The following is a 27289-nucleotide window of genomic DNA, read 5'->3' on the forward strand; positions in this document are numbered from 1 at the left end:
ATGGTAGTTGAATTCTAGATGAAGAGCTCTAAATACATTCTGGAGTGCAATATGCTTTGTCCTTGAAGCTGCATGGGTTTTCCTCCCACCTCTAAATTGTGGGGTCTTTTTGACAAACTGTTGATAAACCTTCATACTCCTTTTAGGGAAAAAAAATGAAAAAATAAAACCTGTAAAGGTTTGACTTCTTTCTTCTAAATCTAGTAACATTTAGTGATTTGGAATTATATATATATATATATTTTTTTTTGGTTTTTCGAGACAGGGTTTCTCTGTGTAGCCCTGGCTGTCCTAGAACTCACTTTGTAGACCAGGCTGGCCTCGAACTCAGAAATCCACCTGCCTCTGCCTCCCGAGTGCTGGGATTAAAGGCGTGCGCCACCACGCCCGGCTGAATTATATGTTTTAAACTATTTCTGTAGACTTTGCTTTCAAAGAAGATGTCCCTTAATAGACTAATTTTACATGAGATATGCTTCATGTTAATAGCAAAAACATGTTTCTAGATAATTAGTATTTATTTATTTTATCTCATTTGAACAGCTAATAATTTTCAAGACCCAGATTCAAGCAATAATACATTTCTCTGCAATACCATGTGGTTTTCTTCAACATCATAATTCTATGGGGAGGAAGGTAAGCATCATTTTTCAGTTAATATTGAAGTAACTTTTAATATTTTTTCAATTTGAATCAGGAACTCTGACTCAGAAAACACCTTTCTGTTGACAGGGTGCCACTGTTGCTTGGGGCATTATCACCACTGTTACCCATCTTTTTTTATGACTATCTCCAAATATTTTCTTACCTAACTTTATTCAAATTTTCTTTATCTTCTTAGGCAGCTGAGATGTCCAATTGCATATCTGCTGGCTGAATTTAAGGAATCATAATTCCTTAAATTATTATCATTAATTGTTATCATAATTCTTAATTTTAAAATGTTTTATTATCTACTAGTGTTTGATGAGTTCAGAGATATTTGTTACACATAGTGCATTATGGATGTAGAAATAGAATAACGCTATACACACCTGAAATGAGGTAACTCTTGATAGGGGCACTTGGGTTTAGGCTTTCTGACCTTCTTGCTAAGTCTGGAAGCTTATTTTACAGCATTTTTTCAGGTTTTGAATAAGGTATTATGTTCACTTTAAGTGAACCAATATGCTGTTTTGTTAAGTAGATTAAAACTCAAATACAATTTAAGGAAGTATTATAAAATAAATTATTTGGCAAAAAAGTGGTTGGTATTTCCTACTAATAAGAGGAAAAGAGTTAGAATTTCTCGGGTAAATTAATTTTGGTAAAGACTAATTCCATGATGATAGCTTAGAATTCACCCATTTGTCCTAACCACCACCACCACCACCAGCATCACCACCATCAGTACCACCACCACCATCAGTACCACCACAACAGATAACCACCACTACCACTAACACAACAAAAAACTCAAACATTTAGAAATAGTTTTGTTAAGTTAGACAAAGAAGGTCACAGGCAAACTGTTGCCTCCAAAATTGGAAACAGACAAATAAAGAGAATTGTAACTCAGTAGTAGAAACTGAAGGTGAAGGTCTTCTCAGGAACCATAATTTTTATTTTTGGCTTAAGAAACAGTGCAACAAAACTAAACTATAAGATTACTAGAAGACTGATGTGGACAAGTTGGAGAGGCAGAAACTTCAGAGGGGGCTCCTAAACTTTTGGTCCTTTTCCTCCAAGAGTTCAACCAGTTTCTTTTAGTGATTATCAGCCTGGAGGAAAAAAAAAAAAACCCAGATTCTTACAGCGTGAGAGGAGAAAAGTAATCGTTTTTGAAATATCCCAAAGAATTCTGTTTTTTTTTTTTGTTTTTTTTCAAACAAACAAAAATATTTATTTACTTACTATTCATTATTTTTTTTTAATTTTTAATATTTTTTATTACATATTTTCCTCAATTACATTTCCAATGCTATCCCAAAAGTCCCCCATAGCGCCCCCCACTTCCCTACCCACCCATTCCCATTCTTTTGGCCCTGGCATTCCCCTATATTGGGGCATATAAAGTTTGCAAGTCCAATGGGCCTCTCTTTCCATTGATGGCCGACTAGGCCATCTTTCGATACATATGCAGCTAGAGACAAGAGCTCCGGGGTTCTGGTTAGTACATCATGTTGTTCCAACAATAGGGTTGCAGATCCCTTTAGCTCCTTGGGTACTTTCTCTAGCTTCTCCATTGGGAGCCCTGTGATACATCCAATAGCTGACTGTGAGCATCCACTCCTGTGTTTGCTAGGCCCCGGCATCCTCTCACAAGAGACAGCTATCTTTGGGTCCTTTCAGCAAAATCTTGCTAGTGTATGCAATGGTGTCAGCGTTTAGAAGCTGATTATGGGATGGATCCCTGGATATGGCAGTCTCTAGATGGTCCATCCTTTCATCACAGCTCCAAACTTTGTCTCTGTAACTCCTTCCATGGGTGTTTTGTTCCCAATTCTAAGAAGGGGCACAGTGTCCACACTTTGGTCTTCATTCTTCTTGAGTTTCATGCGTTTAGCAAATTGTATCTTATATCTTGGGTATCCTAAGTTTTGGGCTAATATCCACTTATCAGTGAATACATATTGTGTGAGTTCCTTTGTGATTGTGTTACCTCACTCAAGATGATGCCCTCCAGGTCCATCTATTTGGCTAGGAATTTCATAAATTCATTCTTTTTAATAGCTGAGTAGTACTCCATTGTGTAAATGTACCATAATTTCTGTATCCATTCCTCTGTTGAGGGACATCTGGGTTCTTTCCAGCTTCTGGCTATTATAAATAGGGCTGCTATGAACATAGTGGAGCATGTGTCCTTCTTACCGGTTGGGACATCTTCTGGATATATGCCCAGGAGAGGTATTGCTGGATCCTCCGGTAGTACTATGTCCAATTTTCTGAGGAACCGCCAGACTGATTTCCAGAGTGGTTGTACAAGCTTGCAATCCCACCAACAATGGAGGAGTGTTCCTCTTTCTCCACATCCTCGCCAGCATCTGCTGTCACCTGAATTTTTGATCTTAGCTATTTTGACTGGTGTGAGGTGGAATCTCAGGGTTGTTTTGATTTGCATTTCCCTGATGATTAAGGATGTTGAACATTTTTTCAGGTGCTTCTCTGCCATTCAGTATTCCTCAGGTGAGAATTCTTTGTTCAGTTCTGAGCCCCATTTTTTAATGGGGTTATTTGACTTTCTGGAGTCCACCTTCTTGAGTTCTTTATATATATTGGATATTAGTCCCTTATCTGATTTAGGATAGGTAAAGATCCTTTCCCAATCTGTTGGTTGTTTTTTTGTCTTATTGATGGTGTCTTTTGCCTTGCAGAAGCTTTGCAGTTTCATGAGGTCCCACTTGTCAATTCTCGATCTTACAGCACAAGATATTGCTGTTCTATTCAAGAATTTTTCCCCTGTGCCCATATCTTCAAGGCTTTTCCCCACTTTCTCCTCTATAAGTTTCAGTGTCTCTGGTTTTATGTGAAGTTCCTTGATCCACTTAGACTTGACCTTAGTACAAGGAGATAGGAATGGATCGATTCGCATTCTTCTACATGTTAACAACCAGTTGTGCCAGCACCATTTGTTGAAAATGCTGTCTTTCTTCCACTGGATGTTTTTAGCTCCTTTGTTGAAGATCAAGTGACCGTAGGTGTGTGGGTTCATTTCTGGGTCTTCAATTCTACTCCATTGGTCTCTTTGTCTGTCACTATACCAGTACCACGCAGTTTTTTTTTTTATCACAATTACTCTGTAGTAAAGCTTTAGGTCCGGCATGGTGATTCCACCAGAGGTTCTTTTATCCTTGAGAAGAGTTTTTGCTATCCTAGGTTTTTTGTTATTCCAGATGAATTTGCAGATTGCACTTTCTAATTTGTTGAAGAATTGCGTTGGAATTTTGATGGGGATTGCATTGAATCTGTAGATTGCTTTTGGCAAGATAGCCATTTTTACAATGTTGATCCTGCCAATCCATGAGCATGGGAGATCTTTCCATCTTCTGAAATCTTCTATAATTTCTTTCTTCAGAGACTTGAAGTTTTTATTATACAGATCTTTCACTTCCTTAGTTAGAGTCACGCCAAGATATTTTATATTATTTGTGACTATTGAGAAGGGTGTTGTTTCCCTAATTTCTTTCTCAGCCTGTTTATTCTTTGTGTAGAGAAAGGCCATTGATTTGTTTGAGTTAATTTTATATCCAGCTACTTCACTGAAGCTGTTTATCAGGTTTAGGAGTTCTCTGGTGGAATTTTTAGGGTCACTTATGTATACTATCATATCATCTGCAAAAAGTGATATTTTGACTTCATCTTTTCCAATTTGTATCCCTTTGATCTCCTTTTGTTGTTGAATTGCTCCGGCTAGGACTTCAAGTACAATGTTGAATAGGTATGGAGAAAGTGGACAGCCTTGTCTAGTCCCTGATTTTAGAGGGATTGCTTCAAGCTTCTCACCATTTACTTTGATGTTGGCTACTGGTTTGCTGTAGATTGCTTTTATCATGTTTAGGTATGGGCCTTGAATTCCTGATCTTTCCAAGACTTTTATCATGAATGGGTTTTGGATCTTGTCAAATGCTTTTTCCGCATCTAACGAGATGACCATGTGGTTTTTGTCTTTGAGTTTGTTTATATACTGGATTACGTTGATGGATTTCCGTATATTGAACCATCCCTGCATCCCTGGGATGAAACCTACTTGGTCAGGATGGATGATTGTTTTGATGTGTTCTTGGATTCGGTTAGCAAGAACTTTATTGAGGATTTTTGCATCAATATTCATAAGGGATATTGGTCTGAAGTTTTCTATCTTTGTTGGGTCTTTTTGTGGTTTAGGTATCAGAGTAAATTGTGGCTTCATAGAATGAGTTGGGTAGAGTACCTTCTGTTTCTATTTTGTGGAATAGTTTGTGAAGAACTGGGATTAGATCTTCTTTGAAGGTCTGATAGAACTCTGCACTAAACCCATCTGGTCCTGGGCTTTTTTTTTGGTTGGGAGACTGTTAATGACTGCTTCTATTTCTTTGGGGGATATAGGGCTGTTTAGATCTTTAACCTGATCTTGATTCAACTTTGGTACCTGGTATCTGTCTAGGAACTTCTCCATTTCATCCAGGTTCTCCAGTTTTGTTGAGTATAGCCTTTGGTAGAAGGATCTGATGGTGTTTTGGATGTCTTCAGGATCTGTTGTTATGTCTCCTTTTTCGTTTCTGATTTTGTTAATTAGGATGCTTTCCCTGTGCCCTCTAGTGAGTCTGGCTAAGGGTTTATCTATCTTGTTGATTTTCTCAAAGAACCAGATCCTTGATTGGTTGATTCTTTGAATAGTTTTTCTTGTTTCCACTTGGTTGATTTCACCCCTGAGTTTGATTATTTCCTGCCGTCTACTCCTCTTGGGTGAATTTGCTTCCTTTTGTTCTAGTGCTTTTAGGTATGTTGTCAAGCTGCTAATGTGTGCTCTCTCTAGTTTCCTTTTGGAGGCACTCAGAGCTATGAGTTTTCCTCTTAGAAATGCTTTCATTGCGTCCCATAAGTTTGGGTATGTTGTGGCTTCATTTTTATTGAACTCTAAAAAGTCCTTAATTTCTTTCTTTATTCCTTCCTTGACCAAGGTACCATTGAGAAGAGTGTTGTTCAGTTTCCACGTGAAGGTTGGCTTTCTATTATTTATTTTGTTATTGAAGATCAGCCTTAGTCCATGGTGATCTGATAGGATGCATGGGACAATTTCAATATTTTTGTATCTGTTGAGGCCTGTTTTGTGACCAATTATGTGGTCAATTTTGGAGAAGGTACCATGAGGTGCTGAGAAGAAGGTATATCCTTTTGTTTTAGGATAGAATGTTCTGTAGATATCTGCCAGATCCATTTGATTCATAACTTCTGTTAGTTTCACTGTGTCCCTGTTTAGTTTCTGTTTCCATGATCTGTCCATTGGTGAAAGTGGTGTGTTGAAGTCTCCCACTATTATTGTATGAGGTGCAATGTGTGCTTTGAGATTTACTAAAGTTTCTTTAATGAATGTGGCTGCCTTTGTATTTGGAGCATAGATATTCAGGATTGATAGTTCCTCTTGGAGGATTTTACCTTTGATGAGTATGAAGTGTCCCTCCCTGTCTTTTTTAATGACTTTGGGTTGGAAGTCAATCTTATCAGATATTAGAATGGCTACTCCGGCTTGTTTCTTCATACCATTTGCTTGGAAAATTTTTTTCCAGCCTTTCATTCTGAGGTAGTGTCTATCTTTTTCTCTGAGATGAGTTTCCTGTAAGCAGCAAAATGTTGGGTCTTGTTTGTGTAGCCAGTTTGTTAGTCTATGTCTTTTTATCGGGGAGTTGAGTCCATTGATATTAAGAGATATTAAGGAAAAGTAATTGTTGTTTCCTGTTATTTTTGTTGTTAAAGTTGGCATTCTGTTCTTGTGGCTGTCTTCTTTTAGGTTTGTTGAGGGATTACCTTCTTGTTGTTTCTAGGGCGTGGTTCCTGTCCTTGTATTGTTTTTTTTCTGTTATTATCCTTTGAAGGGCTGGATTCGTGGAGAGATAATGTGTGAATTTGGTTTTGTTGTGGAATACTTTGGTTTCTCCATCTATGTTAATTGAGAGTTTGGCTGGGTATAGTAGCCTGGGCTGGAATTTGTGTTCTTTTAGTGTCTGTATAACATCCATCCAGGATCTTCTGGCTTTCATAGTCTCTGGTGAAAAATCTGGTGTAATTCTGATAGGCTTGCCTTTATATGTTACTTGGCCTTTTTCTCTTACTGCTTTTAGTATTCTATCTTTATTTATTGCATTTGTTGTTCTGATTATTATGTGTCGGGAGGTATTTCTTTTCTGGTCCAGTCTATTTTGAGTTCTGTAGGCTTCTTGTATGTTCATGGGCATCTCTTTCTTTAGATTTGGGAAGTTTTCTTCTATAATTTTGTTGAAGATGTTTGCTGGTCCTTTGAGTTGAAAATCTTCATTCTCATCCACTCCTATTATCCGTAGGTTTGGTCTTCTCATTGTGTCCTGTATTTCTTGGATGTTTTGAGTTAGGATCTTTTTGCATTTTACATTTTCCTTGATTGTTGTGCCGATGTTCTCTATGGAATCTTCTGCACCTGAGATTCTCTCTTCCATCTCTTGTATTCTGTTGCTGATGCTGGTATCTATGGTTCCAGATTTCTTTCCTAGGGTTTCTATCTCCAGTGTTGCCTCATTTTGGGTTTTCTTTATTGTGTCTCCTTCCCTTTTTAGGTCTAGTATGTTTTTGTTCATTTCCATCATCTGTTTGGATGTGTTTTCCTGTTTTTCTTTAAGGACTTCTACCTGTTTGATTGTGTTATCATGCTTTTCTTTAAGGACTTCTACCAGTTTGATTGTGTTATCCTGTTTTTCTTTAAGGACTTGTAACTCTTTAGCCATGTTCTCCTGTAATTCTTTAAGTGAGTTATTAAAGTCCTTCTTGATGTCCTCTACCATCATCATGAGTTATGCTTTTAGATCCGTGTCTAGGTTTTCCGGTGTGTTGGGGTGCCCTGGACTGGGCGAAGTGGGAGTGCTGGGTTCTGATGATGGTGAGTGGTCTTGGTTTCTGTTAGTAAGATTCTTACGTTTTCCTTTCGCCATCTGGTAATCTCTGGGGTTAGTTGTTATCGTTGTCACTGTTTAAAGATTGGAGCAGACTCTGTGTTCCACTCACCAGAAATCTCAAAATCCTGTGGCGGGTGTTGTGGGTAGCTGGCGGGTGTCAGCCGACCCTGGGCTCTAGCTACCCAGGTGCTGGTCCGGCCGGAAGAGGCCTGTGGCCCTACTTAGGCCGGTTTTCTGCTTCCCTAACTAATGCAGTCTCAGGTCCCGCGCGCAATTGGATTGGAACAGAAGCTGTGTTCCACTCACCAGAAGTCTTAAGATCCTGTGGCGGGTGTTGTGGGTAGCTGGCGAGTGTCAGCTGACCCTGCGCCCTAGCTACCCCGGTGCTGTTCTGACCGGAAGAGGCTTGTGGCCCTACTCAGGCCGGATTTCTGCCTCCCCAACCAAAGCAGTCTCTGGTCCCGCGTGATTGGACTGGAGCAGAAGCTGCGTTCCACTCACCAGAAGTCTCAAAATCCTGTGGCGGGGGTCGTGGGTAGCTGGAGGGTGTCAGCCGACCCTGTGCTCTAGCTACCCCGGTGCTGTTCAGGCCGGAAGAGGCCTGTGGCCCTACTCAGGCCGGTTTTCTGCTTCCCTAAGCAGTCTCAGGTCCCACGCGCAATTGGATTGGAGCAGAAGCTGTGTTCCACTCACCAGAAGTCTTAAGATCCTGTGGTGGGTGTTGTGGGTAGTTGGCGAGTGTCAGCCGATCCTGCGCCCTAGTTACCCCGGTGCTGTTCTGACCGGAAGAGGCTTGTGGCCCAACTCCGAGAATTCTGTTCTTAACAAGGTCTTTCTTCAAGGGGGAAAAAATTGGGGGCTGGAGAAATGGCTCCACTCTTAAAAGCACTGACTGCTCTTTCAGAGGTCCTGAGTTCAAATCCCAGCAAGCACAACCATCTGTAATGGATCTGATGTCCTCTTCTGGTGTGTCTGAAGACAGCTACAGTGAACTCATATGTCTGTCTTTCTTTTCTCTTCTCTTCTCTTCTCTTCTCTTCTCTTCTCTTCTCTTCTCTTCTCTTCTCTTCTCTTCTCTTCTCTTCTCTTCTCTTCTCTTCTCTTCTCTTCTCTTCTCTTCTCCTCTCCTCTCCTCTCCTCTCCCCTCCCCTCCCCTCCCCTCCCCTCCCCTCCCCTCCCCTCCCCTCCCCTCCCCTCCCCTCCCCTCCCCTCCCCTCCCCTCCCCTCCCCTCCCCTCCCCTCCCCTCCCCTCCCCTCCCCTCCCCTTCTTTTCTAACTATAACCCCATTGACCTTGGAGAAGGGAAACTCCAAGTTCTCTTCCAGCCACTGTTTTCCCAGGAGACAGAAGGAAGCTGAGTTAAACCAGCTGAGCTCATTTGGGCACAGATTCAGTAGGAGCCCGAAGCCTGATGATAGGATCTGGCCCCTCCTTCTACACTTTGAGAGGGAACTGGAGGTCTCTTTGTTACAGTTTCTTCTACACAGTAGATCCCGAAGTACTTTGGCTCAAAATTATACAATGCTAAAATGTATGTTGCTCTCCTCAACCCACAGTTTAATAAAGAAAGAGGAAATGTCAGAACCACTCTCAGCAGTGATGTCAGGACCACACTGAATTTAAAACAAATATGACTACTGTGTCAAGGGCTCCAATGGGAAAAGTAAACATACAAACAGTGGATCATGCTTAGGAGAGAGATGCACAGTCTTAAAACGAACCAAAGAGAAACGGTAGAGATTAAGAACATTGTAAGAAGCTGTGTGTGTCAAGATGTAGCCTTGTGAGGACTGATTGACCACATGGGTGTTATGCAGCTGAGACCTTTAGAGTCATACATGGTGTCAGCATGTCTCCTCTACTCCATCCTCCCTTTGTGTGTATGTTGTAATGTTTTCAAGGTTTGCTAGAGGAGCTCCACTCTTGTCGGTTATTCGTCTCATTGGAGAGCTGTATCTCTACTGCATGCTTCAAAGGATTCATGGATGAGACTCTTTCTTGTGAGAACTTAAATGATTCCTGGTCCTTTGAGAACACAGGAATTTTTAACCATTAGTACTAGATTATTTTTCTTCCTTAAATTATTCTTCTAGGTTTTATTTTAAGGGTCTTTAGTTTTGTGAACATGTGGACTTGATTTCAGGTAATTAAATTGCTTCTTTGAAAACACAGATCTTCACATCCCTTTCACTCTAAAGTGAGACATTTCCCAACATTTGTTTCCTTGGTTTTCATGAATTCTGATCTGTCCTTGTAACTCAGTAACACTAGTGGCTTCTACTTGGGTTTCCTCTTCTACATATTTCAGTGCTCCAAACAATGAAACAATCCGAGGCTATTCTGGGGCTCACTTGTTTTGTCTTCTTTTTTTAGAGATCACTTTTCAGTTGTCTTTTCAATGTCACATGCATAATAGCTTACATCTGGAAAGTACTCTTTCTTATTTCTTTGTTTCTTCTGAGATACAGTCTCACTATGTAGTCCTGGCTGGCCTGGAATTTACTGGATAGACAAGGTTAGTCACAGAAATTCACCAGCTTCTGCGTCCTGAGTGGTGGAATTAAAGGCATATGCCACTATCCCTGGATAGTGGAAAGTAATTCTTGACCATTCTTATTTACTTATAGATAAGAAGTATAAGTCTCCAAACTTTTTTTTTTTTTAAAGTAGGAGAATGATGTTCTTAGCAAATGATGGATCTGGCCTATTATGAATTGATTACAAATGCCACATAAAAGAATTAATTTTAAAATGCTCCCTAAATTAAATTTATTTTAATAATATTTCCACTATTTTTCTACATGTAACTGTTAATTGTTTTAGCTGCTTTTGACCTAATAGTAATTATTAGTCATCTGATTCAGTAAATTAAGGTCCATGTAACTCTAATGATTTACAATGGCTGATCTTGTTTAGGTTGTTCTGTGCCTCACGAAGAGTACTGCCTGTGAATTGGTTTGATTCCTTTCTTCCCTTTCGCTCTTTTTTCCTTCTTGAATTTAATATAACAGAACCATAACTTTTACTTACTATGGGACTTTTTTATTTATGTAAGTTGCTGAAATTGTGTGTATTTGAAATAATTGTAAACACCTGATGAATAAGAATTGACACAATTATGGTAGTATGCTGCATGACTTTCTTTTTATATTTATTCTGGCTCTTGAGATGCTGTGAAGTGGAATACATTCATTATTACTATTTGGTCATCCGTCTCTTCCATGAATCATAAAGCAGTGGCAATATAAGTTGGGTTGAAATAGTTGAGAATGTATCACTAAATATGAAATTAGGCAGAAGAGAATGTGTTTGGGCTAAGCCAAACAGCAATGTCCTTCAGTCCTGGGAAGGTGTGTAAGTGCCAGTAAATCAAATTAGTATTAGTCAGTGAGAGAGAAAATTGACAGAAAAGAGAAAATAATAGTCACACAGAGATACAGCCTGGGGAAAAGAAAGATTTACCTGTGTACATTATAAGGACCTTTTATAGTAGTAAATAATACTTAAAAAGTTGAAAACAATTTAAGAGAAAGTTTAAACTGACTGCCCTCCCCCCACTTTGTTAATTGAATTTTGTTAATATTGAAAATGATATTAATGAAAATTGACAAATTTATTAAATGCCTGAATTATGTGATTTTATTACATTTTTATTATCTTACAGAGAATTAGTTCTATTATTGCATTTTTTAGCAAAATTAGTTTTTGTTGTTTCTTAATTGCATTTTGTGTTTAAAGGACAGATGTTTTCCACTGTATCATCTTAGTTTCCCCCTTCCCTGTTCTCTGTCTCCATTCTTCTCCCCACTGAGTTGGCTTATTTGTTTTGAGACAGTCTTGTATCACTGGCTGGCTTTATATTTACCATGTAGTTGAGCATAACCTTTAGCTCTAGATCCTTCTGGCTCCATCTCCCCATGCAGGGGCTCCAGTAAGACAGGATCTGGCCATGTAACCTAGGGTGGCCTCTAGGTTGTGACCCTCCTCTCCCAGCCTCCCAGCGTTGGAATGGAAGCATGTGCCATACTGATCACTCTTTTAATGGAAAGAATTTATTATGCAATTAATTTCTATTTAATCACTAATGTAAAAGTATTTTTTTACACATTTCAGATACAATGGAGTCAACTCAAATAACTAGTGCTTTAAATAGCAAATAACAACTGCCCAACTTTGCTTTTATCTTAACCTTTTTTTCAGACAGATGGAGTGATTATAAATATTCATATCACAATTTTTTGAATTAAAACAAACTAGAATGCTTTCTTAGTTAATTCCATGTGACAAGCTGGGTTGAAAATTTCAAATGAAAAAAAAATCATTAGTTCAATGATTAGTTTAATGGAAGTTAAGTTTCCAAGGTTAACAGAAAGAGGTTCAGTTAGACTGTTTTAATGATATGCTTAACTATGTTTCTTAGTTAAGAAACACTAGGGAGGATAAATGCTTCTGTTTTAATAAACTGAAGTGAAATGTGTACATTGACAATTTTTCCAATTGAGTTTTATGTGTACATATACACTTGTATGCATATATATTTAATTGGTAACATAAATGTAGTACGAAGAGCAAACTTATCAAATCTGTCATGGGTTATAAAACATATGGACAGTGCTGGAGAGATGACTCAGCAGTTAAGAGCACTGACTGCTCTTCTGGATGGAGGTCCTGAGTTCAAATCCCAGCAACCACATGGTGGCTCACAACCATCTGTGACAAGATCCTGATTCACTCTACTGGTGTCTAAAGACAGCTACAGTGTACCTACATATAATAAATACAGTAAATCTTTAAAAAAATTAAGTAAAAAATAAAACATATGGACAGCTTACCCAACTAAAAAATTGGAATGATATTCTATAGACTCAAGTAATTGTGAACATTATGTGATAATATGAATAAAAGTTTTTCAAACACTGTGAAGCATTTTATAAAGTCTAGTAAATATTATCTTTCCTTTGCTCATTAAAAATCCAATATATTAGCTTACTTTTAAGTTATTGAGTACCTCTTCTTTGCTGAGCAGTACATGCTTTACACATGATTAACCTCATTTAGGCCTTGTAACAGTTCTGCTTAAACTCTTGATCTTATTGATATTGCACTCTAGCTCCCAGATTTAGGAAAATGCTTAGTAAAAAAATTACTTGTATTTTTATTGTTCAAAAACAAAAATAAAAATAACCTAGTTTTCTTAGTAGCAGAAGAAATAAATGATTTACAAACCTTTATCCCTTTAAAACTCAGTATTATTAATAAAATTCATTGGCGGAGGGAAGCTTGCCGCATTTTATTTATTTAACATTTTATACAAGAAGAATATTATAGGATTCTAAATAGAAGTAAGATCATAAATGAAAAGAAAACAACCCACTTTGAGAAAATTTTGTCAAGGTTTTGCACATTTATCATAAGTCTTGTCTCAGTTACTTTGAAGAGACACACAGTGATTTTATTTTTGATCCCTTTTGCTTATAATGGTGCTCTATGCTTTCAGATTTGCTGTGTAAAGTTTGATACAAATGTAGTTGTAGCTGGAGTGTTCAGTTTCTTTGTATATCATGTGAGGGCCTGCCCTGCACTTACTTGTTCAGAAGTTTGCATTCGTGGTTACTAAGTGCCATGTACTGCTGGAAGGATAGGCTTGGGAGACAACAGTGAATAAAGTGACCAAGTTTATGGAGTTTATATTTTGACTGTTCTGGTTTAAACGTGACAAGGAAACAACTAGTCTTTCACTGCGGTTAGCAGATGGGGGGAGTTCAATACATATGCCTTTAAACCATGATGAGAGAAATTACATAGGAAACTACTCATTTTTTTAACTTGGTTTGCTTTTGTTGATTTCATTTAAAAATACTTGTTAAGAACTCTAGAATTCTAGAAACAACCTCTCAAAAACAGAGTTAGGATAATATTAACAATTAAGAATATGCTCATGTTTTACTTTTGTAATAATTTATTGTTTTATAGCTTATAATCTGTCTTGTTACAAGTATAGTAATTGGATATTTTAAATACTGGTTTATCAAATTTAATGCAGTTTGTACAAAAATTATGTTTCTGTACTTCACTGTTAAAATCATATCTTTGGATAATTGTGATAATTTACATTATGATTGCAAGTAAAATGTTTCACCTATTTTGTTATCCCTTGTTACTTAAATTATTTCTTTTTAGAAGTTTTGTTCTTTTTGTCTATCATAGTAGTCTAGGTTTCTTTGAGTATGGAGGATAACAAAGTTGTAATTTTTTTGTCTATGAATTTACCTCTTTGTCTATCTAATCTCCTAATATCTTGGAAATAACTTCAGCTCGTGGTCCGATGGATTTTTTTCAGTGCTCTGTAAGTTTTCATAGCAAACTATTACTCAGATATCCATTCTTCAATTTTAATTATTTATTAAATTGAATCCATTGCTTAGGCTCCCAGACTTGAGTTTAATTTTAATCAGGAAGCCTTGAGTGTCTGCAGTTTCTTTATATTTGGAACAGTAAACCTTAGTAGCTGATCCTTCACCTGTGTCAGAACGCTGTCCACAAATGGAATCCTACAAGGGGAATTTTGAGCACTTGTAAGAAAAGTCCAAGAAAACATGATTTTGTGTGTGTGTGTGTGTGTCAATCCCAGATCTAGTGAATAGCAACGAGTCTACTCCAGATTATTCATTATAACTGGCTATTGTTATTTGTCTATATTCCTCTGTGGGAAAGCACTTTTGCCATGTGCTGATTGTTTTGTGAGTGTATACTTTTCTCAAATGACTCTTCTTAACCCTCAGAGTATAAATTGTCTGATGCTCTGAATAAAGTTGGCTATTGCATGAGTCCTTAGCCCATCTCATTTATCAGCTCCGTTCGCCCAGATCCCACCACCTCTAGAGTGGTAAACAATCTGAACCATTACATAGATTTAAGACTTAGAGGTTCAGGGTTTTGAGAAAGGGAAAATAAAGAGTTCAACAACAACACAAAGTATTCTTGGTAGACTTAAAAGAATTTATTACAGTAGTAGTAAAACATTAGAATAGTAATTGGGATTCATGGTTTTTGAGTTATGCTTTCCAACATTAGTCAGTGAATATAGCTCCTTCACTCATTCTATATTTTAGCTGAAATCAGATAAATGGTGTTTCTCGGATATTCTTTTGAGGTAATTTTTTCTCTTTGAGTTTTTGGTTTTTTAAAATGAGTAAAGAATTGAGGTTCAGAAGAAGATAAATAAATAAATAGCTTTATACTTTGAGTTTTGGTATCCCAGTTCTTCAACTTTCTATTTAGTTTTCCAATGACAATTTAATTGATGGTCATGTGTTTTATGTATATATTCTTGTATATATGAACTTTTTTTACCCGCCCTTACAGGAACTATACAGTTTTGTTCCTAAATATATGATTTTTTTCTTCTGTAGCTTTAGAGTTGCCTAATCACTTTCAGTGATTTTTCATATAGGTTTTTTAGGGGAGAGTAATTTTATTTCTAAGAGAATTCTAAGCATAGTGGTTAAGAAATGACAAACAAAACACATAATTAAAGCTGATAAAAATGAATATTTGGAGTTTAAAATACACACTCAAAAAATGCACACTCGCCTAAGGATCTAACTGTTGTTATTAGCCTTCTTTTGAAATTTAGGAATTTCTTTATTAGGTCATATTAATAGAAAAATGGGTTTCATTATGACATTTTTATATATGTATATAATATACTTATACTCATTCCTATAATTATTAATATTTTAAAATATATTTGAAAAAAATAATGGTTTATCCTGATCCATTTGAATCTTTGCTTTTGATGTTTTATATGGTTGCCAACTAACTGATGGTTATGATAACCTTTGTTTCACTAAGATTCAAGTCAGCTTGAGAATTTAATCCTAAAAATGACAATTTGCAAGTTGAATAGTGAAATGACAGCAGAGTATTGAGATGAAAGGATATGAGGGTTTGTAGCACTGGATTCACTCATACTGAGAACTTGGGTTTGTTTTGGATGATGAACACATTAGTTTGAAATACATAGTTGAATTGATTTTGGTTGATTATTCAGATATGTAATATTTCAACCTATACAAGAGTTATTACAGAACATTTCAATGAAGAAGAGTTTTAATGGTACTTAGAATTCCAGGTTTAGGGTGGACTAATTTGCTATCAGGTAGAATCCTAATGTGTGGTTGACTTAATATACACTTAAAACTTTCACAAAATTGTCTTTCAGCTTCGTAACCAATCAATACCATAAGGTTTTTTGGAACTCCATGAATGTCAATTTTTTGTTGTTTTATATATCTTTAAAAACTCAAGTACATTTTTTTACTCTTTCCACAGCATGTAGAATCCATGAAGCACAGGACATTAAAGCTTCTTGCCTGCATCACCAGGAAGATCTTTTTGTAAGAATAACCACAGGATTACCAGAGAGATTAACCTGTCTGAAGCATTATGTGTTGAAACAACAGAAACAAACCTATTTTCTTGTGTGGCTAACTAGAACCAGAGTACAATGTTTCCAGTTCTTTGAGCTCCAGGAAGATAGAGGACAGAGTTGAAACTCTGAAAATGCGGGCATGGACTGGTTCCTGGCGTTGGATTATGCTCATTCTTTTTGCCTGGGGGACCTTGTTATTTTATATAGGTGGTCATTTGGTTCGAGATAATGACCACCCTGATCACTCCAGCAGAGAACTCTCCAAGATTCTTGCAAAGCTTGAACGCTTAAAACAGCAAAATGAAGACTTGAGGCGAATGGCTGAGTCTCTCCGGTAGGTTTGAAATACTGAAGGATTTGATGAAATACTGGGCTTGGCTTTTAGGTATACGAACTTATTCCATAGTTGAAAAATTCTTAAAATTTCTACAAACTGTCTGCAAAAATCTAACTGTTTTAGCAGTCCTTTAAAAAGTCTCATGATACATCTACATAGTCAATCTAGATAGGGTCTACATAGTTGTAAATCATATTTTGCATATGAATTAATATATAAAAACTGTGGTATTTATATGCTTATATTTTATTTACAAATTATGTTTAGACTATATTGAACACAAACGTTATAGGATTTGAATTAGTGCACATTAACATTTTATATTCTATAGACTACAAAGACATAATTTCTTAGTTAAATTCTTAAGATGAAAAGCAAAAGTTCATTGTTAAATAGAACAGTGCTTCAGTTGTTTGGAAAACCAAAGTCTCTTATATAAGTGGAAAACATAAAGTGAAACACACACACACACACACACACACACACACACACACACACACCTGTAACTCAACAGTTACTGAGATGACAAGCTGTCTGACAACTCTAATTCTCTCCACATCTGAGAATGATCACGTGTATAGTGCTTGTTGTCACTTAAAAGCTGCAGGGCTAAAAACAAAGATGGGAAACTTTTGCATTAGAGATGGTAATTGGCACTACTAGCAAGTGGTACAGAGGAAAATGCTGAAAAAAATTACAGTACTTTTAGAGAATCATAATGAGGCATTGCTGATAATAGCTATCATTTGTTAGGAATTTGTCAAATGCCAGGTACTGTGCTAAAGACAGATTGTTTCACTGAATTTCAAGATATGCTCATGAGATTCTAGTACTGTTTTCAGTCATTTTACAGAAGAATAATCATAAGGATGTTAAGTAATTTAGTTTGCCCAAGATTATGCTTTTCATAAACATTGGAACCGTCTTTGAATTCTGGTAGTATAGTTCCACAGCCTAAACTCTTACTGTCCTAAGCTGAAGACAGAAAAAGCAGTGACTCAGAAAATCTTAATTAAAAGTCTCAGTAGAGACTTTCCTTCTAGAGATTTTTTTTCTTTTTCTTTTATAATTTAGGCTACTGAATAATCATTGAATTTTCTCCTCATTCCATCTTTAGTACTAGTGTTTCTTTTTTTAGGGGGGGTGGTGGTGGTGGTGGTGGTGGTTCAAGACAGGGTTTCTCTGTGTAGCCCTTGCTGTCTTGGAACTCAATCTGTAGACCAGGCTGGCCTCAAACTCAGAAATCCACCTGCCTCTGCCTCCCAAGTGCTGGGATTAAAGGCGTGTGCTATCACTGCCCGGCAGTACTAGTATTTCTATTTTCTTTTTCTTACTATGAAGTACCTTGTTTTTGTTGTATGAAGGAAAACTTACTATTAATATGGGTTGCTCTTCAGAAAAATAACCAGTCTTTTAATACTAATTTTTTATTATTTTAAAATTATGTGAGCATGTGAGAATCTATGTGTGGGTTTACACTCATGAGTACCAGTGCCCATGGAATGTAGAAGAGGGCATCAGATTCTCTTGAGCTGTACAGGCTTGAGGTGAACCCTCTGATGTCTTTGCTGGGAACTAAACTCAGAGGCAAGATGAGTACCTGTTCTTAAGTGCTAAGCCATCTCTCATGTCCCTCATAAGATCTCTTAAGCCACTTTTTAAAAATCCTTTGGGCGGTAGTGGCGCACGCCTTTAATCCCAGCACTTGGGAGGCAGAGGCAGGCGGATTTCTGAGTTCGAGGCCAGCCTGGACTACAGAGTGAGTTCCAGGACAGCCAGGGCTACACAGGGAAACCCTGTCTCAAAAAACAAAAACAAAAACAAAATCCTTTGTACATCTAAATTAAATTTCTAACAACTACATAAGAGCTGACATACTTAATAAATGTAAATGCAATCTAGAAACAGACTAAACAAATGAGGCCATTTTTATAAATAGGCACATAACACAGTAAAATAAATACATGGTTATTTTCCCTCATTAGAGAAGTCTCCTGGGCTTTTCTGTTGACTTTACTAGTAGGGCTGTAGACACACCATCCATGGGGATTTCATTTTAATGCCAGGACACGAATGATAGCGGGTACCTGTTAGTACTGAGACTTTTTTTTTAATCAGCTATTTTGTAATTTTGTACTCAGTTGGATGTCCATATTTTTATAATAAGACATATTCATAAGCCAAAAGATAGAGTATTAATTCAGATAAATTTAAAATTAGGTAATTCCTTTAGGAATTCTTTATAATTTCTACAAAGGCATATAAATTGGAGTTTGAAAACAAATCAAAAGCCTGAGATGACAGTTTTTAGGATTCAAGACAATAATTTTAAAAACAGTTAATTTAATTACAATTTGCAGTTTTTTATAGTGACAAATTTAGAAGACAATTATAAACCATATCTCTGAAGGATATGAATGTACAAGCACAGTGTATAGGTGTGGTAGTGTCAGGGATACATGAATATGTACAATTATTTGACTCATTAATGAATAGTTTCCTTACAGTAAAATTTATTACTTTTAGTATTCAGGTGAGTGTGTTTTGGCAATTTGTTACCAATTATGCAATCATCACTATCAAGTTATAGCAGAACTCTACCTCTTTCCAGAATTCTGTTGCCTCTTTTAGTTAAATCTGTTCCTGCTTCCTGATTATGAATCCTGTTTATTTGTTGTCTGTCCACTATGTTTTGCTTTTTTAGAGTGTCATAAATGAAATCATGCAATATACAGCCTTTGGGGTCTTGGATCTTCCATTTGGCTTAATATATATATCTGAGATTCATCAGTATTTTTTAAAAAGATTTATTTTTATGTATGTGAGTACACTGTAGCTGTACAGATGGTTGTGAGCCTTCATGTGGTTGTTGACAGTTGAATTTTTAGGACCTCTGCTCAGTCCAGTCAGCCCTGCTTGCTCCAGTCAACCCCACTCAACTCAGGCCCAAAGATTTATTTATTATTATACATAAGTATACTGTAGTTGACTTCTGATGCACCAGAAGAGGGAGCCAGATCTCATTACGGGTGGCTGTGAGTTACCATGTGGTTGCTGGGATTTGAACTCAGGACCTTTGGAAGAGCAGTCAGTGCTCTTACCTGCTGAGCCATCTCACCAGCTCTCATCAGTATTTTTATGCATAGTAATTTTATGTTTTTATATTGCCAAGTAAATATTTTTATTCTCTTTTAGTGGTGAGTTGTTACATGTATAACAGGTTAGGGTTTTATTTATTTATTTATTTATTCTTTTTTAATCTATTGGGGTCATTAGATATTAGATAGTTACTACTTTTTTTTTAAACAATTGCAAGCAAAGTCAATATTAATCTTTGACCAATAAGTTTCTGTGTGGGCATAGGTTTTTTTTTTTTTTTCCCTTAGTTAATTACTTGGGCTTGGAATTGCTATACTATATGTTAAGTGCATATTTAACTTAATAAGGAGCTGTTGGATGGTGGGGCTGGGAAAGTTACTGTATCACAAGTATGTGGACTTGAGTTTAGGTCCCCATGTAAAGGTGGCTACAGCAGTATGTATCCAGAACTGAGGATGGGTTGAGGTTAGGGCATAGAGACAGGTAGATTTCTGGAGTTTATTGGCCAGCCAGCCTAGTTGAATTTATGAATGTCAAGGATTAACAACATCAGCTTGGAGAGGGATTCTGAAGAAGGGGTGTCTATCTGGGAGTTGTGGAAAGAATCAAAGTCAAATTGTGGGTCCAAGTTGACAGCTTGTGTTCTGCTCAAGATGGCTTTCCAGATTGTTCTCTCTATATTCTGCTAGAGACAGTTTTCTCTTCCTAGTCTAAAAACTCTCTGGATAGCTCATTTCTTACAATCAAAAGCCCAGTCATCTATTTACATATCAGTTCAGTTACCACAGGTTCCCTTTTGATTATCCCATCATTCAGCATCCCAGGACCCCAGCCTTTTGATTCTTAGAAAGAGTCAACAATCACAAGCACAGAGAATAAGATAGCTGGGTGGTACCCCACCCTGAAATTACCATTCCTACCATGCCTGGGCCTGGACCTAAACTCCATCTGTCCAGGCTGACCTTGAACTCAGGAATCTGCCTGCATTTGTAAGCACAAACAAATTACCTTAGTAAGAGCTTGTAAGAGATAACCGTTCCCTCAATCTCTTTGTCTCCTTAATATCTTTCTGACAAGCTGGGTCATAGTGCAGCTGCCTCTGTTCCCTTAGCTCTGTGAAGCTCATTACACAATTCATATTGAATCCTCATATTTCACATAGTTGAGAAATGATATATCTTTGAACTCATGTTTTCAGAGTTCTTTCCCACAGTTCTTATGGACTGTCATGACAGTCATACAGCATTTACCATTTTGCTGAGACTCACCTCTGGGACTTGCTGTTTCTGATTATCATGGAGTCATTTACCACACTGACACACTGATGCCTACTTTCAAGCAAGCATTTATAGAGGCAAGTAAACAAGCAAGGGAGTATCCAGCTTGCCACACATCTGATTGGAGGGCTATTATAGAATTTTTTGCCCTTAAAAAGGATTGGTTGGCACTGGGAGCCAAACCATAAACTTTTGTAAGTAAATATCTTTAGGCACAACTGTAACTTCTGCTTTCTTCCTGATTGGTGGTTGTTGTGGAGTGACCTGGAGACCAGTGTTAGGTACAAGTTGTTTAACTCAAGTTTAACCTTAGGTCAGGTTCTCTAAGATGTAGGCTAAATTCAATTTGGTTTGGTTTGGTCTCTCACAGCAACAATCAACACTCGAGGCCCACACTCTGCTGGCTATTCCAGAGGCAGGAACCATGTCATTCTGTCCCTTACATGGCCAGGCCAGACTCAGCATATGAGCCTCAGGTTCAGTGAGAGACTGTTTCATTAAGGTTAGAGAGTGATGGGAGAAGGCATCTGATATTGACCTCTGACCTCTGCAGACATGCACACCCCCCCATATGTACATGTATATTTACATTTTGTATTGAAAGATCTCTGAAACAGGGGAACCCTCACTCAAGTCCCAGGATGATGTGACACCCAGGAACTCACGAGAGACCAATCTTGGTGCAAACAGCAAGAGGCTTAATCAGGAAAGGCCAGTGCACTGGGGACGACTCGTATCCCACTCAGGGGTAGAGGAGTCGACCCTGAGCTCAAGGGGTAAGGGGGTTATAAAGGCAGAAACCGCACATACCTGGCATGGGGCTATAGCATTTGGCAAGCATAACAGGTCAAGTAACAGAGTATTCTGTACAAATATTTCCTGAAACAATGGAGCAAGTTCAACTTCTTTGTGGTTAGTGCATCCTGGAACAATGGGAGAGTTAAACTTTTACTCCCTGCCATTAGTGAGGTCTATTTTGGACACAAGTCTAGGGGCTTCCATAATTTTTCACTCTCTCTCAGGATCTTTTGGTATCTCTCTGACTCATTAAACAGCACTATCTAATTTCTGTCATACTAGTGCTTGCTACTGGTAGTAATTTTCATGTCATCCTTTAAAACTGGTACGTAGTATCATCTCATTGAAGTTTCAGTGTTCACTTCTGTAGTTAAGAGTGTTGAAGATTTTTTTCATGTATTTACTTGCTAAGTTTTGATAGAGTATTTGAGTCTGGTTCCAGTTTTCTTTCTGGTGTATGTGTGTTGGTGGGGTTGGTGGGTTGGGGGAGGGAGGTGCATGTGTATGTTGTGTACCTATCATCTTCGCTATCTTCAGGGCATGTTCCTGTGGAGATTTGTGGAGGCTAGAGGAGGATCTTTTCCCTAGGGACAGAGCATTGACCATGGAACCCAGGCTAGTGACTAACAAGCCCCGGTGATTTTTCTGTGTATACCATTGGACTACAGGCTGGTGTGGGCCCACACCTAGCCTGGCTTCTTTTGTGTGTCCTGGGTTCTGAGATCAGCTTTTCCTGAGCCATCTATCCAACCTCATTGCTGGCTTTTAAATAGTTATTTATTATTATTTTTGCTTAAAAATTGGGGTTTTAAGTGTATAAATATATATAAGTAAAATTATATGTGTGTATATAATATATAATGTAGTATAATGGAGCATAGTAAAACAAAGTAATATTACCGCTTAAAACAACCACTCATGATTTTTAAAATTTAGGATGGCCTCAGGCTTTTTCTGTTGTTATGTATACGTTTTTGACTGCAAACATCTCTGACTCTGGCTAGGCAATCCAAGATGATTTAGTTACATGTTTAGTCAAAATCTTGTTTCAGTCTGTGTTTCTTCTCTATCTGGGTAGCACAGATTTTTAGTGTTAGAAGACTTTCAGCTGTATGTTTTTATGTTCTACGCTTTTTTCTCTGTTATATATTTGCTTTCTGCTTTATTGATTTCTACTCTTAGTTTGATAATTTCCTTTCTTATACTTTCTTTGGGATTTATTTTTCTGTTCTAAGCTTTCTTAGGAAGCTTATAATCACTGATTTTAAGAGTTGCTTCTTTTCTAATATAGATTGAATATCCTTTATTCACAATGCCTGGGACTAGAACATATTTTAGATTTTGGACTATTTTTATTTGGGAATATTTTCATCAACTTTACTGGCAGAATCTGAAATGCTTTGAAATCGGAAACTTTTAGAGTTCTGATAAAGCTTTTAAAAAAGTTTTAAATTCTGATTTAATTTGAATTTTGCATTTTGGATCAGGGATGTTCAACCTGTATATACCTGAGCAGCTTCACTTTAAATTAATCTGTGTCTTACAGTTTCTGACAATGTTGCCTTTCCATTGTCATCTAATAAAAATAGTTTCAAATATTCATTGTGATCTGTTAGCACCATATCATAGTTACCTAGTATTTTACTTAATTAGTACATTGGGCTGTGTTATTTATCATTTTGTTTTTTTGTATTTTTCAACCAAATAAAGTTATAATTCTGCATTATTTTAGTTCAAGTTTTACTTGTTGGTGAATGTTTAAGAAAAACATATAATCTGCTGCTATTGGCTCTAATTTTCTATAGTGTATTGTTTGTTAGGTTAGTTGATTGTGGTGATCAGATTTTCTGAGTTCATGCATGATGTAAAATATTTAAATGCTTGTTTTGCTAATTTAAAGATATGGTTGTTCCTATCTCCTTTCCGTTCTAATTTTTCTTTTCATCTGCTGTTTAATTTGTTGAGTTCTAACTCAGTACTATCTTGTTTTCTGTGATTTAACCCCGTATCACAGATTTCTTATTTTAAGCAAAACCTTTTTGTGTATAAAGTTAATTTACTTAATATTAATACTGTTAGGTTTCTTTTTGTTTGTTTGCTTTTGGTGTTTTGGTTTTGGCTAGTGTTTGCATGTGTTTGGTTAGTGTTTTAAACCTTAACTGATGTGTGCCTTTACGTTTAGACAGAAATTTAAGTATTCAAAGTGCTTATTTTTAATAGGATAGTGTTTCATCTTTTTTCCTCCAAGTCTGAGAGCCTCATCTTACTGAACTGTCTTAGCCTTTTGTATTGAATTTTATTTCTGGGTTTACATCTTTTTACCCTGCTAAATTTCTTCCCCATTTATCTCATCTCCTGTTTTTGTCTTTTGAATCCCAATCTTTTATTATTCTGTCTTTTACCATAAGGTATATCAACTTTGTAAAATATATCATTTTATTTGTATGGGTGTTCTGACTACATGTGTGTCTGTACACAATGTGTGAGCCTGGTCTTGGCCAGAGGTATCATATCCTTCGTACCTGGCATTATGGATGTTGGTGAGCTGCCGTAAGATGCTGGGAATCAAATCCTACAGCCTCTGGAAAAGCAGCCTCCACTCTGAACTACCGAGTCATCTCTCCAGCTTCATTATACCAACTTTGAATGGGTATCTTAGCGTTTATAAAATATCCCCTTTGGGGGCTGGAGAGATGGCTCAGTGTGTTAGAATGCTTGCTGTGAAGCATAAGAACCTGACTTTGAATCTCCTGCTGCATGTGTGGACTTTTTGCGTGGCTGTATGTATGGCTTGTCACTTCAGAATTGTGTGACAGAGAAAGGAGGCTCCCAGGAGTTCTCTGAGGAACCAGCTTAGCCAAAACAGAGAGACCCCGTCCCAAGGGAATCATAGACACCTGATGTCCACTGCATACATACACCTGCTGTATATGCATTGTACACATATACAACACACATATAGTAAAATTAAATTCCTCCTTGTTATAATTTATCCTTAATATTTTTGCATTGCTCTGGAATTTCTAAAAAGTCTTGTAATTTTCAAAAATTTAAAGCCTCTTCCATTTGGATGCCTTTGTTGTGGTGTTTTATAGACTGTTATTGTTTCATTACTTTTAAAAACAAACTATATCAAAATATATGCATATGTGAAATTCTCAAACAATTAAAACCTTCTCTCCCATCGTTCTGTCAATGTAAACCTGGAGCCTAAAACCTTAATTAATTGTTTGCAAAAATGAAATGTCAGAAAAATAGCTGCTTTGAATTTTTTTTATGCTGGTATTGTGATCTGTTGTCTAGATGCTATAAATAAGGATGATTTAGAAGAAAATCATTGTCAAATAGAAACAAACATGTCCAAAGTGAGAATTTTTTTTCTTCATAATGTTCTTTGCTAGTTAACATTGATGCTACTGCTTAGAATTTATGATAACAGAAGTTAGGGAGAGACTTGGGTTTTTTGTTTGTTTGTTTTTGTTTTCATTTTCTTCAAAATGAAATTGTTGCTTCCCAACAACAATTGGGATCCTTTAGGGATCCTGAATATTAATAGAAGCACAGATTTGAAGGGAAGCATCTGTTATTTAAGCTTTTGAAAGTCTTGTATGTTTTCCCTTCAGTGTTGACGCCAGCATAGACTGTCTTGTCTGTTTCTCATGGCCCCCACCCCAGACATGTGAATAGGAATCATTGGTATGTCCTTTAAACCCTGTCCTACTCAGTATTTATGAGTGATTTCAGTGGGCATCCAGTCACAAGTCACAAAACTGTGATGTCTGGTGTTTATCACATAAAGTTGGTTCTTCCCCCTTTGGGGTGTGGTAAAAAAGAAGAAAGTCTAAGAAGTTATGTTCTATAAATTCAGTGTTAACATAGTTTTCAAACATTCAAAAGTGAATTAAAGTAGAAAAACCTAGTCTTAGGCTTGACTACATTTTATCCCTTTTATGTTTACTGTTGTTTTCTTCCTATAGTTTAGTTTTGGAATATTCCCCTAGCTTCAGGCATATCTTATCTTCTAGTAATTTTTATTTATGATGCTTGTTTTCAGGGCAATAGATTATTTCAGATTTTTTCCATTTTTTAAAGTTTTATTTTTTGGACATTATTTTTTAAGCAAAAGTACAGAATTTGGCAATATTTTAAATATCATTCTATGTATATCATACTTATAAAATACTGTTGTTATTCCTTTTGCTACTAGAATGTCTTATTTTTTCTAAGAGAAAAGACCTCTTTGCCTGAGAACATTTTTGTGGGTTTATTTCAGTCCAGATTTCTAAGCATCATTACACTCTTTTGAGAATTCTTCAGTTATCATAGTAAACCTTTCTCTTTGGCTGCATTTATGTTTTTCTTTTTGTCCTAGATATTAATCAGTTGAGTGTGATGTGCCTAGGTACACCTTGATTTTCTTTTACCCAGTTTGTAGTTTTCTGAACTTCTTAAATATGGGAGTTGATGTCTTTAAAGATCAATTTCAGAAATTCAAATATGGCTCCTGACTTAGTCTTTCTCATTTCTCCTTCTAGAACTAAAAGTGCATGTATTATTAAACCTCCTTTTACAGTGTTACATGCTTTTATTGCAGCTTTGCTAATCTAATGACTCTCTGTTATTTTATTTTGTGTATTTTCTACTCAGCCCATCTTCCAGCTTATCTCTTGTTAGAAAATGTGATATATTTGATATTTTGATTATACAATATCAAGTTTATTTATTTGAACATTTCAAATTTCTTTAGATATTCTCATTTTTAAAAGTTTGTTTTTAGGGCTGGAGAGATGGCTTAGTGGGTAAGAGGATTGTCTGTTCTTCCAGAGAGTCTCGGTATAATTCTCAGAACCTATATGGTAGCTCACAGCCTTTTAAAACTCCAGTTGCAGGGAATCCCATGCTCTCTCCTTGCCTCTCTGGACAAGGGGCGCATATATAGGGATACATGCACAAAATAATAATTAATAAAAACTGTCAATGATTTCTAAATTTCTTTCAATATTTATCGTAGTGTAACCATGACTTTCTGCTCATTTCAATTTCTAGATCACCTTTTGATTTACTTCTGCTGACTTTTCTTTTGATTAGTAAATACCTTAGCATTTTGCACATCTGTATTAGTTATATGACAAGCATTGCATATAAAAGTACTGTAGAAAATACAGACTCTTTCCTTTGTTAGAAATGTGTCATTCCTGGGCTTTTTTTTTTGCCTTTGCCTTCTAAAAGTAATGATTTTTACATGGGTTTAAAAAAATTCTTTAATTTTTAATTTAATTGTTTTGAATAATTTTGTACATGTATGCCATATATGCTGATCCTAGTCCCCATCCCCATACCTCACCTTTCCGTGAATCTCTACCCTCACACATTGCCACCCACTCTATAAGAGTAAGTAACCAGGACCATCTGTGTGGCCATGGGGTAAAGTGGTGATTACATTGACAATGTTGAGTCTAGAGAATGTATCGTACAGCCCTTCAGAACTTTTCTTGATTTAGCTTTTACATGCTTCCTGGCCCTTCTTTTGCACTGTTACCTGAGCCTCAGAGGGGGCGATACAAGTGACATGTTTAGGGCTGAGCATACAACTTTTGCTTATTCTCTTCATCTTGAGCAGAATCTCTTCATTTATCAGCACAAAGGAGAGACTTCTCTGATTAAGGCTTCGAGCTGCTTTTGTCTGTGGGTGTATACATAATTATTTAGAAGGCAGTTTGCTGCCTACTGGAACACACGTCCC

At 36.8% G+C, this 27289-nt stretch overlaps 1 protein-coding gene across 4 annotated transcripts in view; it reads left to right on the top strand.

Moving 5' to 3' along the window:
• Fut8 (fucosyltransferase 8) overlaps window positions 1-27289 on the top strand; it is a 240380-nt gene that overhangs the window by 79371 nt on the left and 133720 nt on the right. For 3 of the 4 annotated variants that reach the window (XM_029484493.2, XM_029484494.2, XM_029484495.2), the window contains exons 3-4: window positions 544-636; window positions 15936-16369. In XM_029484493.2, the coding sequence (XP_029340353.1) occupies window positions 16167-16369 (203 nt within the window). In that variant the 5' untranslated portion in view covers window positions 544-636; window positions 15936-16166. The remainder of the gene's footprint in view (window positions 1-543; window positions 637-15935; window positions 16370-27289) is intronic. The other variant, XM_085830487.1, reaches the window with a different exon arrangement.

Source organism: Mus caroli, unplaced genomic scaffold, assembly GCF_978045245.1.
Source record: "Mus caroli unplaced genomic scaffold, Mus_caroli_1 scaffold_14, whole genome shotgun sequence".
NCBI classification, from domain to species: domain Eukaryota; kingdom Metazoa; phylum Chordata; class Mammalia; order Rodentia; family Muridae; genus Mus; species Mus caroli.